This window comes from Dasypus novemcinctus, chromosome 7, assembly GCF_030445035.2.
Source record: "Dasypus novemcinctus isolate mDasNov1 chromosome 7, mDasNov1.1.hap2, whole genome shotgun sequence".
In the NCBI taxonomy this organism is placed as follows: domain Eukaryota; kingdom Metazoa; phylum Chordata; class Mammalia; order Cingulata; family Dasypodidae; genus Dasypus; species Dasypus novemcinctus.
In genome coordinates, this window is record NC_080679.1 from 36,437,806 (window position 1) to 36,454,344 (window position 16,539).

The 16,539-nt window shown below is 38.1% G+C and overlaps 1 protein-coding gene across 2 annotated transcripts in view; it reads right to left on the bottom strand.

The window, feature by feature from the left end:
• Nucleotides 1-16,539, bottom strand: part of PTH2R (parathyroid hormone 2 receptor) — a 235,649-nt gene that overhangs the window by 208,078 nt on the left and 11,032 nt on the right. The window contains exons 2-3 of one of the 2 annotated variants that reach the window (XM_071216163.1): nt 10,880-10,948; nt 4,406-4,541 (exon numbers count right to left, since the gene is read on the bottom strand). In XM_071216163.1, the coding sequence (XP_071072264.1) occupies nt 4,406-4,528 (123 nt within the window). In that variant the 5' untranslated portion in view covers nt 4,529-4,541; nt 10,880-10,948. Of the gene's footprint in view, nt 1-2,395; nt 4,542-10,879; nt 10,949-16,539 lie in introns of those variants that run through there. The other variant, XR_011649207.1, reaches the window with a different exon arrangement.

Sequence of the window (16,539 nt, forward strand, 5' to 3'; positions counted from 1 at the left end):
CACCTACCATATGGGAGGACCTGAGTTCGATCCCTGAGGCCCCCTGGTAAAAAGCATGCCTGCATGGCGAGCAAGTTCTCACATGGTGAGCCAGTGCTCCTGCAAGTGAGTCATGCAGCAAGATGATGATACAACAAAAAGAAAGATGAAGGGGAGAGTCAAGGTGAGGCACAACAGAAACCAGGAACTGAGGTGGCGCAAGAGACAGAGAACCTCTCTACACATCAAAGGACCCCAGGATTGAATTCCAGTGAATCCTAGAGGAAAAAGACAAGAAGAGAAGACAAAAAGAGAAATAGATACAGAAGACCACACAACAAGTGGACACAGATGGCAAAAACAGCAGGGTGGGGTAGAGGGGAAGGAAAAAAACAGGTAGTCAATTTCTTCTTTGAAAAGATCAAGTATGGTACTACCATTCTGGAACACAGTTTGACACTTTCTTATAACTTTAAACACTTCCATATATTTATCCAATGGAAATTAAAACTTATTTCCACACAAAGACCTATATATGAATGCTCCTAGCAGTTTTATTCATACCAGCTAAAACTGGAAATAGATGTATGGATAAACACATTGTGGTATGTCTCAGTTTTTTCAAGCTGATGAAGACCACACAATGAGTTGGCTTACACAATGGGAATTTATTGACTTACAGTTTTGAGGAAAGGGTCAGTCCAAAATTGAGGTGTCAGCAAGCAATGCTTTCTCCCCAAAGTCTGTAACATTCTAGTACTGGCTGCCAGTGATCCTTGGGGTTCCTTGACTTGCATTTCTGCCTCATATCACAAGGCAATGTCCTCTTCTTTCTCTTCTGGATTCCATTGACTTCCAGCTTCCTGCTCCTCCCCTTGCCTTTCTATGTTTGAATTTTCTTTTGCTTATAAATTTCTCCAGTAATCTGGATAAAGGTCCACCCTCATTCAGTTGGGCCACACTTTAACTAAAATAACATCTGCAAGAGACCCTATTTACAATGGCTTCACACCCACAAGAATGTGGATTAAGATTAAAAACACATCGAATAAAATATGGGTTAGAGTGGACTTACTTTTATTCTACTATAGAACTATTGTGACTAGTAATGAAAGAAACTGTAGCATTGATCTGGAGAAAGTGGCCACAGTAGTTGCCGAGGGCAGGGATAGGGAAGAAGAGATGTGATGTGGGGGCATTTTCAGGACTTGGAATTGTCCTAAATTGTTGTGGGAAACTGGCTTACCTATTTGTTGCATCCTATTATTGTATATGTTACGTTATTATAGATGTTGCAAGTTGCTTCCTGCTATTGTAAATGTTCCAGTTGCTTCCTGTTATTGTAAATGTTGCAGTTCTGATAGCAAACAGCTGATTGTTAGTTTCTAAATAAATAGGATGTAGAAAACTAGTGTTGTGGCTCTCAATTCCAGAAGCTGTGAGTCCCCTGGTCCCATCTTTATCTCCTCTTTTGTGTGTCTCTCTCTGTCCTTTATTTCATAAAGTTCTGCATCACTGTCTCTTCGAGGCAACTGATTGCTGACTTAGCACAGCATTAAATGATATTGTAGGGACAGATGCTGGGCATTATGTATCCTACCATAACCCATGGAATGGACTGGGGGAGAGTGTAAGCTACAATGTAAACTATAATCCATGTGGTACAGCTGGGCTCCAAAATGTATTCACCAAATACAATGAATGTGCCACAATGATGAAAGAGGTTGCTGATGTAGGAGGAGTATGTGTGTGGGGGGGTAGGGTGTGAGGTATATGGGAACCTTTTATATTTTTTAATGTAATATTCTTCATGATCTATGTATATTTGAAAAATATATACAATAAAAAATATTAAAAACACATCTAAATTGGAAAACATAATTCAACCACCATATGGTATAGCCACACAATGGGATACTACTCAACAATAAAAAGAAAAAAATACTGATTTTTGCAACAGGATGGATGAACCTGAAAAGCATTATGCTAAGTTAAAGAACTCAAAAGGCTACATAGACTTTCTCCTCGGCTATGTATGACTGTTCCCCTAAATCTCTGCCTTGTTTTTTGTGTTTTTTTTATGATGATTTTTTTTTTTTTAAGATTTATTTTTATTTATTTAATTCCCCTCCCCTCCCCCGGTTGTCTGTTTTCTGTGTCTTTTTGCTGCGTCTTGTTTCTTTGTCCGCTTCTGTTGTCGTCAGCGGTATCTGGTATTGGTGCTCAACGACTAAACTGTAGCTACAAGGCAGAGATTTAGGGAAACGGACTTTGGCCCAGTGGTTAGGGCGTCCGTCTGCGCAAGGAGTGCACCCATAAGGAGAGCCGCCCAGCGTGAAGGAGGGAGCAGCCTGCCGAGGAATGGCGCCGCCCACACTTCCCGTGCCGCTGACGACAACAGAAGCGGACAAAGAAACAAGACGCAGCATCTTTATTTTATTTCATTCACATCCATATCTTTAAAAAACTACCACCCAAGGTCTAAGAATTAATTGACATTTACTGTGAAAACATAAATCCATTTATGAAATTCTAAAAATGACAACCACAGGGAACAGAGAGCAGGTCAATAATTACCAGGGACTAGGAATTGGGGGAGGAGATTGACTACAAGAGCCACAAGGGAATTTTAGAAATATTCTACATCTTGATTGTGAAGGTGGTTCACAAATGTATACATTTCACAAAACTCATAGACCTCTATACCAGTGTAGTGTCAGTTTTATTGCATATAAATTACTTATCAATAAGCTTGACTTTTAAAAAACATTTCCTATTGCAATAGTGCTTTAGTTTGCTAAGTTGCCAAAAGCAATATACCAGAAATGAGTTGGCATTTACAATGGGGATTTATTAACTTGCAAGCTTACAGTTCAAAGGCCATGAAAGTGCCCAAATCAAGGTATCATCAGGCAATTCTTTCTCCCTGAAGACCAGCTGTCTGCAATCCTGAACTCCTCTGTCATACGGCAAGGCACATGGCAGCATCTGCTGGTCTCTCCCCTTTCCTCCAGGTCTCATTGCTTTCAGCTTCTTGGTTTTGTGACTTTCTCTCTCAGCTTCTATGGGCTTCTCTCTGTATCTCTCTCCATATCTATCCCATTTATAAAGGACTCCACTAAGAAGATTAAGGCCCATCTTGGGTCATGCCTTACTGAAGTAACTTAATCAAAACCCCCGTAACCAAAGTAACCTAAACAAAAGGTCCCATCCACAATTGGTGCAAACACCAACAGGAATGGATTAACTCTAAGAACATGATTTTTCTGGGGTCCATTAAAGCCTCAAACTATCACAAATAGCCACTTATTCAATATTAATGTTCATTTAATTAAAATTATATTGCTAAAAATAAATCAACTATCACCCTATCCCCTAAATCTCATATGGTAAATTAGAGCATTTGAACAACTCTTGGGTTGTTCATTAGATTTCTAAAAGTGATATTCATTTCCTAAGGATTCATGACGTTCACTTCCTAGTTTCTGGGTAACTAGTGACTTAAATAAAGCACTACAGAGAAAAATCAAGCAAGATCTACATGCAGGAACAAGTTATTTCTATATACCCCTGGAGTCTCTTTATTACCTTATCACTCCATTTCATTTTTTCCTGACCTGGGATGAGAGGTGAAACATACGTCTTAACTACTCATTGTATTAATCTGAGAAATCTTTTTCATTTTATTTTTCAGACATACAGGACTCTTTGCAATTTTTGAAAAATGTCAATTTCCAATGTTTTATTTCTCTCTGTTATTTCCCTTAGTTTCCCCCATTTTGGGGCTATTTCATATGTTGAATTCTACCCTCCATTTTACTCCAAAGCCATTTTAGTATTTTATTAAAACTACTTTATGATAAGTTCACAACTATTATTATACACTTATTGTTTATGTATGTTTATGTATGAGTGATATACTTCAATAAATTTTTTTAAAATGGATGGGAGCTATAAATGAAGTCAAACTGCTATAAAGTTTTTTCATTGTTCTGTAAAAAAAAAAAAAACTAACATGGATGCAATTTTTGAACACTTATTTGCCAAATTACCATGGACTTTGTTTATAATAATACAAAATTTGTTTTCTATTGCTCCATAATAAATTATCACAAATTTAGTGGCTTAAAACAACATCTCTATATTACCTCACAGTTTCTACAGGCCAGGAGTCTGGGCACAGGTTAGGTGTATGTTCTGCTGAGAGTCTCACCAGGCTGGAACAAAAATGTCACCTGGGGGGGTGGGGCAAGATGGCATCTGAGTGAGTGCACCTTATGGTCTCTCCCATGACGAGGTGGCCGAATGGGATTGGATCTTGCTGGAGCGGGCTGTCTTGGGGGCTTGCAGGGCAGAGGGTGTGTGGACATCAATTTGGAGAAAGAGTGGCAGAGGTGGTCTTGCTAAAGGTAGAATTGCAGCTTACAAGTACAGAGGTCTGAAGCTGTGGACTGGAGGGACCCTTCCCCTGGTGCTGGCGGCTGCAGTGTTTCCTGAGAACTGTCGGTTGTGCAGTGGCATTCCTCGGCCCCGTGGTCCCCAGATGCATGGTCCCCAGTGAACTTAGCCAACAACAAGGAAATAGAATAAGAAGAAAAAAGTCACAAAGAGAAGACTTAAAATGCACGCAAAAACAACAACTAATTAAACTCCAAACTAGACAAAGAAGCTAAGCAACTAACTAAACCTGTCAAGATAAAATGATGACCAGACAGCAACAAAAAACTACAAACCAAACCAATAATCAGGAAATGTCCCAATCCGATGAACAAATTAAAAATCAGGAAGAGGAGCAGAATATCAAACAAGTAATTAAAGCTCTTAAAACATATATTAGGGACCAATTTGATGAGGTGAAGGAAGAGATTAAGAATATGAAGAAAACAATTAGATAGAATACAGAAGAAATTGCAAACATACACAAAAATATAACAGATATGATGGTGATGAACAGCACAATTCAAGAAATCAAAAATACACTCTCAGCAAATAACAGCAGACTCAAAGAGGCAGGGGAGAGATTAAGTGATGTGGAAAACAGTACATCTGAAATCAAACAGATAGTAGAACTCGTCAATAAAAAGATAGAAAAAATCCAGCAGGCGCTTAGGGACCTGAATGACAATGCAAAACATGCAAACACACATATTATAGGCATCCCAGAAGGAGAAGAGAAGGGAAAGGGGACAGAAGAGGTGTTGGAGGAAATAATGGCTGAAAACTTCCCAAACATTTTGAGGGAGATGGATGTACATGTCCAGGAAGCACAACGCACCCCAAACAGCATAAATCCCAACAGGCCTGCCCCAAGACATATACTTGTGAGGTTATCCAATGCTCAAGACAAACAAAAAATACTAAAAGCAGCAAGAGAAAAGATAACCATCACATACAAAGGAGGTTCCATAAGATAAAGTGCTGATTTGCCATCTGAAACCATGGAGGGAAGAAGACAGTGGTATGACATAGTCAAGGTACTAAAAGAAAAAAATTTCCAACCAAGAATACTCTATCCAGCAAAGTTATCATTCAAAAATTATGGAGAGTTCAAAATATTCACAGATAAACAGAAATTAAGAGAGTATGCCAACAAGAATCCTGCCGTTCAAGAAATACTAAAGGGAGTTCTGCAGGAAGAAAGAAAAAAATGAGAGAGACAGAGATGGAGGAGAGTATAAGAGCAACTAAAAATATAAAAACAGAAAAAGAAAATCAAATAGAATGACAAACACAAATTCAAAGAAAATATGGCTAATATAAGTAATTCCTTGCAAGTAATAACACTGAATGTCAATGGATTAAACTCATCTGTCAAGAGACTCAGACTGGAAAATTGGATAAGGAAATATGACCCATCTATATGCTGTCTGCAAGAAACACATCTTAGACTCAGGGATTCAAGGAGGTTGAAAGTGAATGGCTGGAAAACAATCTTACAAGCAAATAATAACCAAAAAAGGGCAGGAGTAGCTATATTAATATCAGACAAAATAGATTTTAAATGCAAAAAAAATTGTGAGAGACAAAGATGGACACTACATATTAGTTAAGGGGACAATCTTTCAAGAAGAAAGAACAATCATAAACATTTATGCTCCTAACAAGAGTGCCTCCAAATACATGAGGCAAACACTGGAAAAACTAAGTGAAAGAATGGATGCCTCTACAATTATACTGGGGGACTTTAATACACCACTATCAACTTTGGACAGAACATCTCAAAAGAGAATCAATAAAGAAACAAAGACTTTGAATAATATATTAGAGAAGCTGGACCTAATAGACATATACAGAACATCATACCCAAATACAGCAGGATATACATTTTACCCAAGTGCACATGGATCATTCTCCAAGATAGACCACATGCTAGGCCACAGAAAAAGTCTCAATGAATTCAGAAAGATAGAAATCATACAAAATAATTTCTCTGACCACAGTGAAATGAAGCTGGAAATTTGCAAGGGCCAGAGAACCAGATTTGGCACCAAGATATGGAAGTTAAACAACACACTCTTAGAAAAACAGTAGGTCAAGGAGGAAATCTCAAAAGAAATTAATAACTACCTTGAAACTAATGAAAATGATAACACAACATATCCATACTTATGGGATGCAGCAAAAGCAGTACTGAGAGGGAAATTTATAGCCATAAATTCATATATCAAAAAGAAGAAAGAGGTAAAGTTGAAGAAATAAATGCACACTTGGAGGAATTAGTAAAAAAAAAACAAACTAACCCCAAAGGAAGAAGAAAGAAAGAAATAACAAAGATCAGAGCAGAACTAAATGAAATAGAAAATAATAAAGCACTTGAAAAAATAAACAAAACCAATAGCTGGTTCTTTGAGAAAATCAATAAAATTGACAAACCCTTAGCTAGATTAACAAAGAAAAAAAGAGAGATGCAAATACACAAAATAAGAAATGAGAAAGGAAATATCACCACTGATCCCACAGAAATAAAGACTATCAAAAGAGGATACTTTGAAAAACTATATTCCAACAAAAACAATTTAGAGGAAATGGACAAATTCCTAGAAACACATAAGCAGCCTACTTTGACAAAAGAAGTTAACAATCTCAACAAACCAATCACAAGTAAAGAGAAAGAATCAGTCATTAAAAACCGCCCAATTAAAAAGAGCCCTGGGCCAGACAGCTTCACAGGTGAATTCTACAAAACATTCCAGAAAAAACTAACACCAATCTTACTTAAACTCTTCCAAAAAATTGAAACAGAAGGAACATTGCCTAACTCATTCTATGATGCCAACATTACTCTAGTATCAGAGCCAAACAAAGACACCACAAGAAAGGAAAATTACAGACCAATCTCTCTAAAGAACCTTGATGTGAAAATCCTCAACAAAATACTTGCTAATCATATTCAACAACACATTAAACAAATTATACACCATGACCAAGTGGGGTTCATTCCTGGTATGCAAGGGTGGTTCAACATGAGAAAATCAATTAATGTAAAACACCACATAAACAGATTGAAGGAAAAAAATCACATGATCATATCTATTGATGCAGAAAGAGCATCAGACAAAATACAGCACACTTTCTTGATAAAAACACTGCAAAAGATCAGAATAGAAGGAAACTTTCTGAACATGATAAAGAGTATATATGAAAAACCCACAGCTAACATCACTTACAATGGTGAAATAGTAAAATCTTTCCCTCTAAGATCAGGAACAAGACAAGGATGTCCTCTATCACCCCTCCTATTTAATAGAGAAGTACTTGCTCAAGCACTGAGGCAAGAACCAGACATAAAAGGCATCCAAACTAGAAAGGAAGAAGTCAAAATTTCACTATTTGCAGATGATATGATCCTTTACATGGAAAACCCTGAGAAGTCTACAACAAAGTTTCTAGAACCTATCAATGAGTTCAGTAAAGTTGCAGTTTACAAGATAAATGCACAAAAATCAGTAGCATTTCTGTACACCAATAATGAGCAATCTAAGTAGGAAATCAGGAATTAAATAGCATTCACAATAGTAAATTAAAAAATCAAATAACTAGGAATAAATTTAACTACAGAGGTAAAAGACTTATACACAGAGAACTACACAACACTGTTCAAGGAAATCAAAGAAGACCTAAACAAATGGAAGAATATTCCCTGTTCATGGATAGGACGACTAAATATTATTAAGCTGTCTATCCTACCAAAACTGATCTACAGATTCAATGCAATCCCAATAAAAATCAACACATCATTCTTTAATGAACTAGAGAAACTAACTATGAAATTTATTTGGAAAGGAAGAGGCCCTGAATAGCTTAAGACATATTGAAAAAGAAAAACGAAATTGGAGGAATCACACTACCTGACTTCAAAACATACTACAGGGAAGCGGACTTGGCCCAGTGGTTAGGGCATCCACCTACCACATGGGAGGTCCGCGGTTCAAACCCCGGGCCTCCTTGACCCATGTGGAGCTGGCCCATGCGCAGTGTTGATGCGCACAAGGAGTGCCGTGCCACACAGGGGTGTCCCCCACATAGGGGAGCCCCACATGCAAGTAGTGCACCCCATAAGGAGAGCCGCCCAGCATGAAAGAAAGTGCAGCCTGCCCAGGAATGGTGTCACATGGAGAGCTGACACAAGATGACACAACAACAAAAAGAAACACAGATTCCCAGTGTTGCTGATAAGGATAGAAGTGGTCACAGAAGAACATACAGCAAATGGACACAGAGAGCAGACAACCTGGAGGGGGGAGGGAGAAGGGAAGAAAAATAAATAAAAATAAAGAAATCTTGGGAAAAAAACACACACACTACAAAGCTACAGTAGTGAAAACAGCATGGTATTGGCACAAGGATAGACACATTAACCAATGGAACCAAATTGAGAGTTCTGATATAGATCCTCATATATACATCGATATGGTATTTGACAAGGCCACCAAACCCTCTCAACTGGGAGAGAATGGCCTCTTCAACAGATGGTGCCTGGAGAACTGGATATCCATATGTAAAAGAATGAAAGAGGATTACCAACTTAAACCTTATACAAAAATCAACTCAAGATGGATCAAAGACCTAAATATAAGACCCAAGACCATAAAGACCTTGGAAAGCAAAGTAGGGAAGCATCTACAGGACCTTGTAATAGGAAACGGCTTCATGACCTTCACACCAAAAGCATGAGTAGCAAAAGAACAAATAGATAAATGGGACTTCCTCAAAATTAAAGCCTTCTGCACCTCAAAGGAGTTTATCAGAAAAATGAAAAGAGAGCCTACACAATGGGAGAAAATATTTGGTAACCATATATCTGATAGGAGACTTATATCTTGCATATATAAAGAACTCCTATATCTTGAAAATAAAAAGACAAACAGCCCATTTAAAAAATGGGAAAAAGATTTGAACAGACACTTCCAAAGATGATATACAAATGGCTAAAAAACACATGAAAAAATGCTCAAAATCCCTAGCTATTAGGGAAATGCAAATCAAAACGAGACGCAAAAAAAGAAACACAGATTCCCATGCTGCTGACAACAACAGAAGTGGACAAAGAACAACATACAGCAAATAGACACAGAGAAACAGACAACTGGAGCGGTGGCAGGGAGGGAAGAGAAATAAATAAATAAATCTTAAAAAAAAAAAAAAAAACTCAGGTTCATTGTCCTTTCTTCTCCTGCCAAACTTGCCACTCATTACATCATGGGACCTCATCAAAAGAAAAATGATTTCAACCAAAGTTTAGTTTATAAAGAATTGTCTGAAAAATGAAAGAAAACATCTTTTTTTAAACAATTCATTATTAAGTAAATTATATTCTTCTGAATATGTTTTCATTGTGATTTTTAATACCATTCATATATTTCTTGTTTTATTAAAATATTTTAGTATTTAATATGCCCAATTCATCTTATTTAATGCCGACTTCGATTAAAATGGGGCTATCTGATTTACTGAAAATATCTTGCTGGAGATTTACGGAGACAAATCCTCATTTCAAGACTGATTTGGGAAAGAATGATACATGGCCAATTAGTTAGATATCATAAGTTAAATAGGACTTTTTTCTTCAGATAGCAATTTTATATTCTTTTCCAGCTTGTTTGCTAGCATATTATACTAAATGTCCCATGGAACTTATCTTTGATAATTTCTCTATCTCTGAACATATTCTATTTTTCTCATATAGCTAAAATCAAAGGAAAAAAAACAATTATACACTTTGATTAATTATATACTTTGATTTTATAGACCAGGATTTTTCCTCTGATTTAAAATGGGGGGCGGCGGACTTGGCCCAGTGGTTAGGGTGTCCGTCTACCACATGGGGTGTCCGCAGTTCAAACCCCGGGCCTCCTTTACCCTTGTGGAGCTGGCCCATGCACAGTGCTGATGCTCAGAAGGAGTGCCCTGCCATGTAGGGGTGTCCCCCCGCATAGGGGAGCCCCACATGCAAGGAGTACGCCCTGTAAGGAGAACCGCCCAGCGCAAAAGAAAGTGCAGCCTGCCCAGGAATGGTGCCACACACATGGAGAGCTGACACAACAAGATGACACAACAAAAAGAAACACAGATTTCCGTGTCGCTGACAACAACAGAAGCAGACAAAGAAGATGCAGCAAATAGACACAAAGAACAGACAACCGGGGTAGGGGGGAAGGGGAGAGAAATAAATAAATCTTTAAAATAAAATAAAATGGAAACTGCCTCTAGCTTGTGAGAGGTAACAGAATGTCAGACCAAAAACCTTGACTGTACCAAAGGAAATTTTTACATCCTTTGTAATAACATCTGGTTAGAATCCAAAGAGAATAGCTGATAAAATTATCTAAGTACTGTTAGCATTACTATTTAAGAGGAAGTAACTATTACTGAATTTTACTGAAGGAAAAATAACTTTTACCTGGAGAAAAGGGTCTTCTTTATATGTAAGTCATTATTTTCAGTAACTGAAGGAAGATCTGTCAACTACCTGTGTGAAAAAAGAAAAAGCAAAAAAATTAAGCTATCAAAATACAGTCATGGATTAGGCTGTTTAGAACTTCCATGATCTTAGCTTGGAAATCAGTGTTCACCTGTTAATCCAGGACTTAAATTAGTAATTGCCTAATACAAATTCAGGAACAATCCTAAAGTGATTTGGCTAGTGCTTTTCTTCTTCTTGCATTTTTTCATGTCCTCCTAAAATTCCTGAACTTTAGTGAAAAGGCCATTATATTTCCAAAGTGCATACTTATATTATGTTGCTTATTATATAATTTACATGAATGGGCTAGGTTGACCATTTAAAAATATTTGTTAAATGCTTTTAAATCCCCAGAGTGTTGGAAATTTGGAAGAGAGCACATATTGCCAGTTCTGCAAAATCAATTCTGCCTGGAAATCCTAGAATGACATGGCACTGAGTTGGCGTTATACTTAAGATTAAAGCAAAACAGATCAGAATTCTGTTAGGGGAAACGGACTTGGCCCAGTGGTTAGGGCGTCTGTCTACCAAATGGGAGGTCCATGGTTCAAACCCCGAGCCTCCTTGACCCGTGTGCAGCTGGCCCATGTGCAGTGCTGATGAGCGCAAGGAGTGCTGTGCCATGCAGGGTGTCCCCGTGTAGGGGAGCCCCACGCACAAGGAGTGTGCCCCATAAAGGAGAGCCTCCCAGTGCAAAGGAGAGTGAAGCCTGCCCAGGAATGGTGCTGCACACACAGAGAGTTGACACAACAAGATGACGCAACAAAAAGAAACACAGATTCCCATGCCGCTGACAACAACAGAAGTGGACAAAGAACACGCAGCAAATAGACGCAGGGAACAGACAACCAAGGTGGGGAGGGAAATAAATAAATCCTTTTTTAAAAAAAAAGTGGTTTAAAAAAAAAGAATTCTGTTAGAATGCAAACTGTTAAGGATTAATCATGACCCCTTACCCTATGTGCACTGCATTAATCAAGTGACACTGAGTTTTGAGAAGAGAAAAAGTTTATTAGCAAAGGCAAGTTTCATGAGAGACAGGAGAACTAGTCTCAGACTTGTATCCCCAAGTTACAGGTGTAGCAACATTATATTGGCTTCCTGGTGGGTGGGGAGTTGGATGTGCTAGGATGACGACAGATCTGGGAAGTGACTATCTTGTGCATGCTTACTTTCAAATCATGCTAGCAGATACATTACACACATTGCAGGTTTTTAAAAAATTGGTGTCTAAATCCCACCAGAGACAAAGAATTTACTATTATAACAAGTAAAGTTTACCGTAAGGGCAAGTTTTTACCTTACGCACATGCTCTCTAAGCTTGTTTAAGCTGGTTTTCTGGGGTGAGAGAATAACAGGATTTTGAAGCTTATAGAGTTGCTCTAAATGATGATTGGTTAAAGGGCTCTGTGGCTAGGTTGGAGGGTCCTGCGATTAAGTAAACTTAGCAGGTGCTAGTGGACTATAAGGATCTGGGGAGGGGTAGTGGGAAATGGGGACCGGTGAAAGTTCCCAGGCAGTAACAAAGGATATCAGCTCTGTCTATGAAACCAAATATATCTGAGTAATTGACTTTTCCCCCATAAATCTGAATTTCTGGTTTTGTGTGCATAGAGAGGTTCCGAAGTCCCAGGCAGTAGAGGAATGAAGACAGGGGGTTGTTAGGGGCTGAAGGTAACCATCTATCCAATCATACCTTAGATATTTGAAAGATATTAGATATTTCCATTAAAGAGGCTGAGGATGGGAATACATAATAGGGGAAGATAGAAAAGGGACTTAAGTAACAGCAGAGAATAGAGCCCATATATATGAATATGACCAAGGCATGTGCTAAATATTAGATTGAGAAATGAAATACTGTGTCATTGAGTGGAACCTAGATTTTAATAGATGATAAATGTTTTCTTTTTCCTTATACTTATTAATTAATTGTCTGGGTAGGTTGGGGAGAAAATCCAAAAATAATAGCTAAAACCCTATGGGTTCTCTTAAAAATTAATTTACATATTATAAATTAGCTTCTGCTCATCAATTCATGTGGTATTCAACTTCAACTAAGGACAAATTTTGCAAAAATTTTTAATCTTCAATCAAAGCCCATCTGATAAAAATTACATATTTGCCAGTCTGATTTTATTTATAAGAACTGCATTCAAAAAAAAAAAAAAAAAAGAACTGCATTCATATACTGGGAGGCATTTTTTATTTAAATAAGAACTATTCCAAAATAATATGGATAATAAAATTCCTTCTCAAGCTTACATAGTTGGGTTTTTTTTCTATAACATTTTTTAAACTGCTGATTTATGTAAAGAAGAGTAGGGTGTCAAATAATAGCATTTAATGTTGTTTATTTTACCTTGGCAAAAATGCAATCATTACTGACTGAAAAACATAGAAACAACATAAAGCTAAATGCTGGTAGCATGACAAAATTGGCGTGCTTTTTAAATATGTGATATAGGAGTGAAACATTCACTAATTCCTTTTATAATTATTAATATCTAAATGTTGTGTTAGGGAAACAGACTTTGGCCCAGTGGTTAGGGCGTCCGTCTACCACATGGGAGGCCCGCAGTTCAAGCCCCGGGCCTCCTTGACCCGTGTGGAGCTGGCCCGTGCGCAGTGCTGATGCGCGCAAGGAGTGCCCTGCCACACAGGGGTGTCCCCCGCGTAGGGGAGCCCCACGCGCAAGGAGTGCACCCATAAGGAGAGCCGCCCAGCGCGAAGGAGGGAGCAGCCTGCCCAGGAATGGCGCCGCCCACACTTCCCGTGCCGCTGACGACAACAGAAGCGGACAAAGAAACAAGACGCAGCAAAAAGACACAGAAAACAGACAACCGGAGGAGGGGAGGGGAATTAAATAAATAAAAATAAATCTTTAAAAAAAAAAAAAATGTTGTGTTAGACTCTTACAGGCTATAAGGAGCAGGCCATGCCCTCACAAGCTGTAAGAGAAGGTGACCTTCAAAAGATCAACTGGTGGGGCTGAAGGCAGAGTAAGTGGGTGAGGAGAGGTAAGTTTGAGATGGCAGTAATGCGGAACAAGGCTTCTCAAGGTTTTGTTATGAAACGAAGAGGGAAAAAAAGAGGATTACTACATTAGGAAGAGTTGAGGAAGAGGACTATGATTGTTTGCTGTTTATTTTAGATGTTTTAGGATGCTGGCACTTCAATACATCAGTATATTGAGAATAAAGAGTAAAGCAGGAGAAATTAAGAGAATAGGAAACATAAGGGCTACAGTTTGGAACAAGACGCAGTGGGAGACAGAAGAAAAAGGGGTGAAGAGCAAAAGAGGGGAGAATTGTTCATTTTGGAGAGAAGGAACTCCTACAGAATGGGGTTAATAGTAATGCAAATAGATTGAAAAACAAATTTATCTAGTTCACATAATGGATTAAAATATTGTATAAATGTGAATAGACTGTTTATATTATATTAATGTCTTTTTTTTCCCGTAAGTAAACTTAGTATAAGACATTACTCATTTTACTTACATTACTCATTTTACTTGCATTACTTAGTAAAAAACATTGCTTAGTGTGCTGGTTTGAGTTTTTTGTGGACCCCAGAAAATTATGTTCTTAAGCTAACCCATTCTTGTACATGTAAACCTATTTATTTGTTAGTTAGATTCAGTTAAGGGATCTATTCATTAGATCAGTTTTTATTAGATCACTTCAGTTAAGGGCCTTTGCTTAGATTTCAGGGCCCAGGGTGTGTCTTAATCCTTTACTGGAATCTTATATAAATTGAAAAGAGGAAGAGGAAAAGCTGCCATTTAACCCTGCCATGTAAGAGAGGACTCCAGGATTGCCTGCAGTCACAGAAAGACAGAAACCCCAAGAGATGTGAGAGAGGCCAGAGGTTGGAATCAGCAGAGCAGCCTGAAGCTGAAGTGATGAACCCCAGAGGAGACGGGAGAGACAAGCCATGTGCCTGGTAGCCCATAGCTGAGCTTGGGGAGAAAGCATTTGGGAGGAGAAGGCAGAAACCAGCCGCCATTTGGCCTGCCACATGGCAGGAGTCCAGGATTGCCAGCAGCCAACCGTTGATGAGGCAGCATCTCTGCTGATGCCTTGATTTGGTAAGCTGTTACCTTAATAAGTTCTGATTATGAAAGCCAGCCCATTTCTGGTATTTTGTATTGGCAGCCTTTAGCAAACAGATATTAATTAAAACACTTCGTAAAAGGCATTATATTATTTTTTTTACTAAGTAAATTTAGTAAAAGATGATATTACTAAGTGTTTGCCAGGGCTGCTATAACAAAGTACCACTGAGTAATTGGCTTAATAGGATTTTATTATCTCATGGTTCTGGAGACTAGAAGTCCAAAATCAAGTTGTTGGCAAGGTCATCCTTATTAAAGGGGGAGAATCTGTTCTGTAGGTCTTCCTTAGCTTCTAGTATGTAGCCAGCAATCTGTAGTGTTCCTTGGTTTGTGACATAAACTCAGTCTCTGCTCTGCTGCATGGCCATCTCTCTGTCTCCGAGTTTCCTCTGCTTATAAGGACACCAGTTAAATTAGATTAAGGATCTCATTTTAACTAAACAACTTCAAAGATTCTATTTACTAATAAGTTCACATTCACAGGACCAGAGGTTGGAACTTGAACATGTCTTTTGGGGGAATACAATTCAATTCATAGCACTAAGTGATCTGAAGAGGCATGAAAATTCACTAACATTTGCTTGGACTCAGAAGGACTTTTATCTTATTCTAAAAATGATAGTTATTGCCTCCCTGAAAACAATAAAGTCTGTTATTCATATATAAATAAATATTTTTCTGGAACAATAGTTGGAACTGTCAATTCTAAGTTTGCAATTTTTTAATCAGCGAAAGTTGTAGCACATATAATTACCAAAGTTAAAACTTGTAAATCTCATCTATAAGATCATTTAAGCATGACAGTTTTCAAAATCATCAGCTTATTCATACTGCTTACATAAATTAAAATATTCTTGATCAAAGATAGCTTCCATTATACACAATTTAGGGTTTCTTCTGGTTAATTAAACTTGGGTAGAAGCAAAATAAAAACAAAAGGTGTTTTAGAATCATCCAAATATGTTGATCATTTTCTCTATGGATTTCTGTACATGTACACACACACACACACAGAGCAATTAGGAGAAATGTTGCTGTGTGGTAAAGAATTTAACTGTGCTCAAAGAGTTCTGGTCGTTGGCCTCTGAGAGGTAAACTCTAATATCTTGGAATATCATTCCTAATAGGAGTGTGTTTCTTTGCCTGGGGGTCTTAGGCCAGCCAGATAGTATCAGTGTAATTTAGGGTGGGGACCTTGGGCCACACCAATGACAGCAATTTAGGGTGGGTGCTTTGATTCACAAGGTATCAGCTCAACCTCCTCAGGGGCTAGAAATTGAGATAGCTAGGTGGGCAGTCAACAGTGTCCATGTGATGGAGCTGCAGTACAGACCACGACACTGATGTTTGGGTGAGCTTCCTTGTATGGGAATCTTGTCATACATTGATGCTGGGATAGTAATACTGTACACAACTCCACAGGGACAGGACAACAGAAACTCCACATTTGCAACTTTTCCTGAACTCTGCCCTATG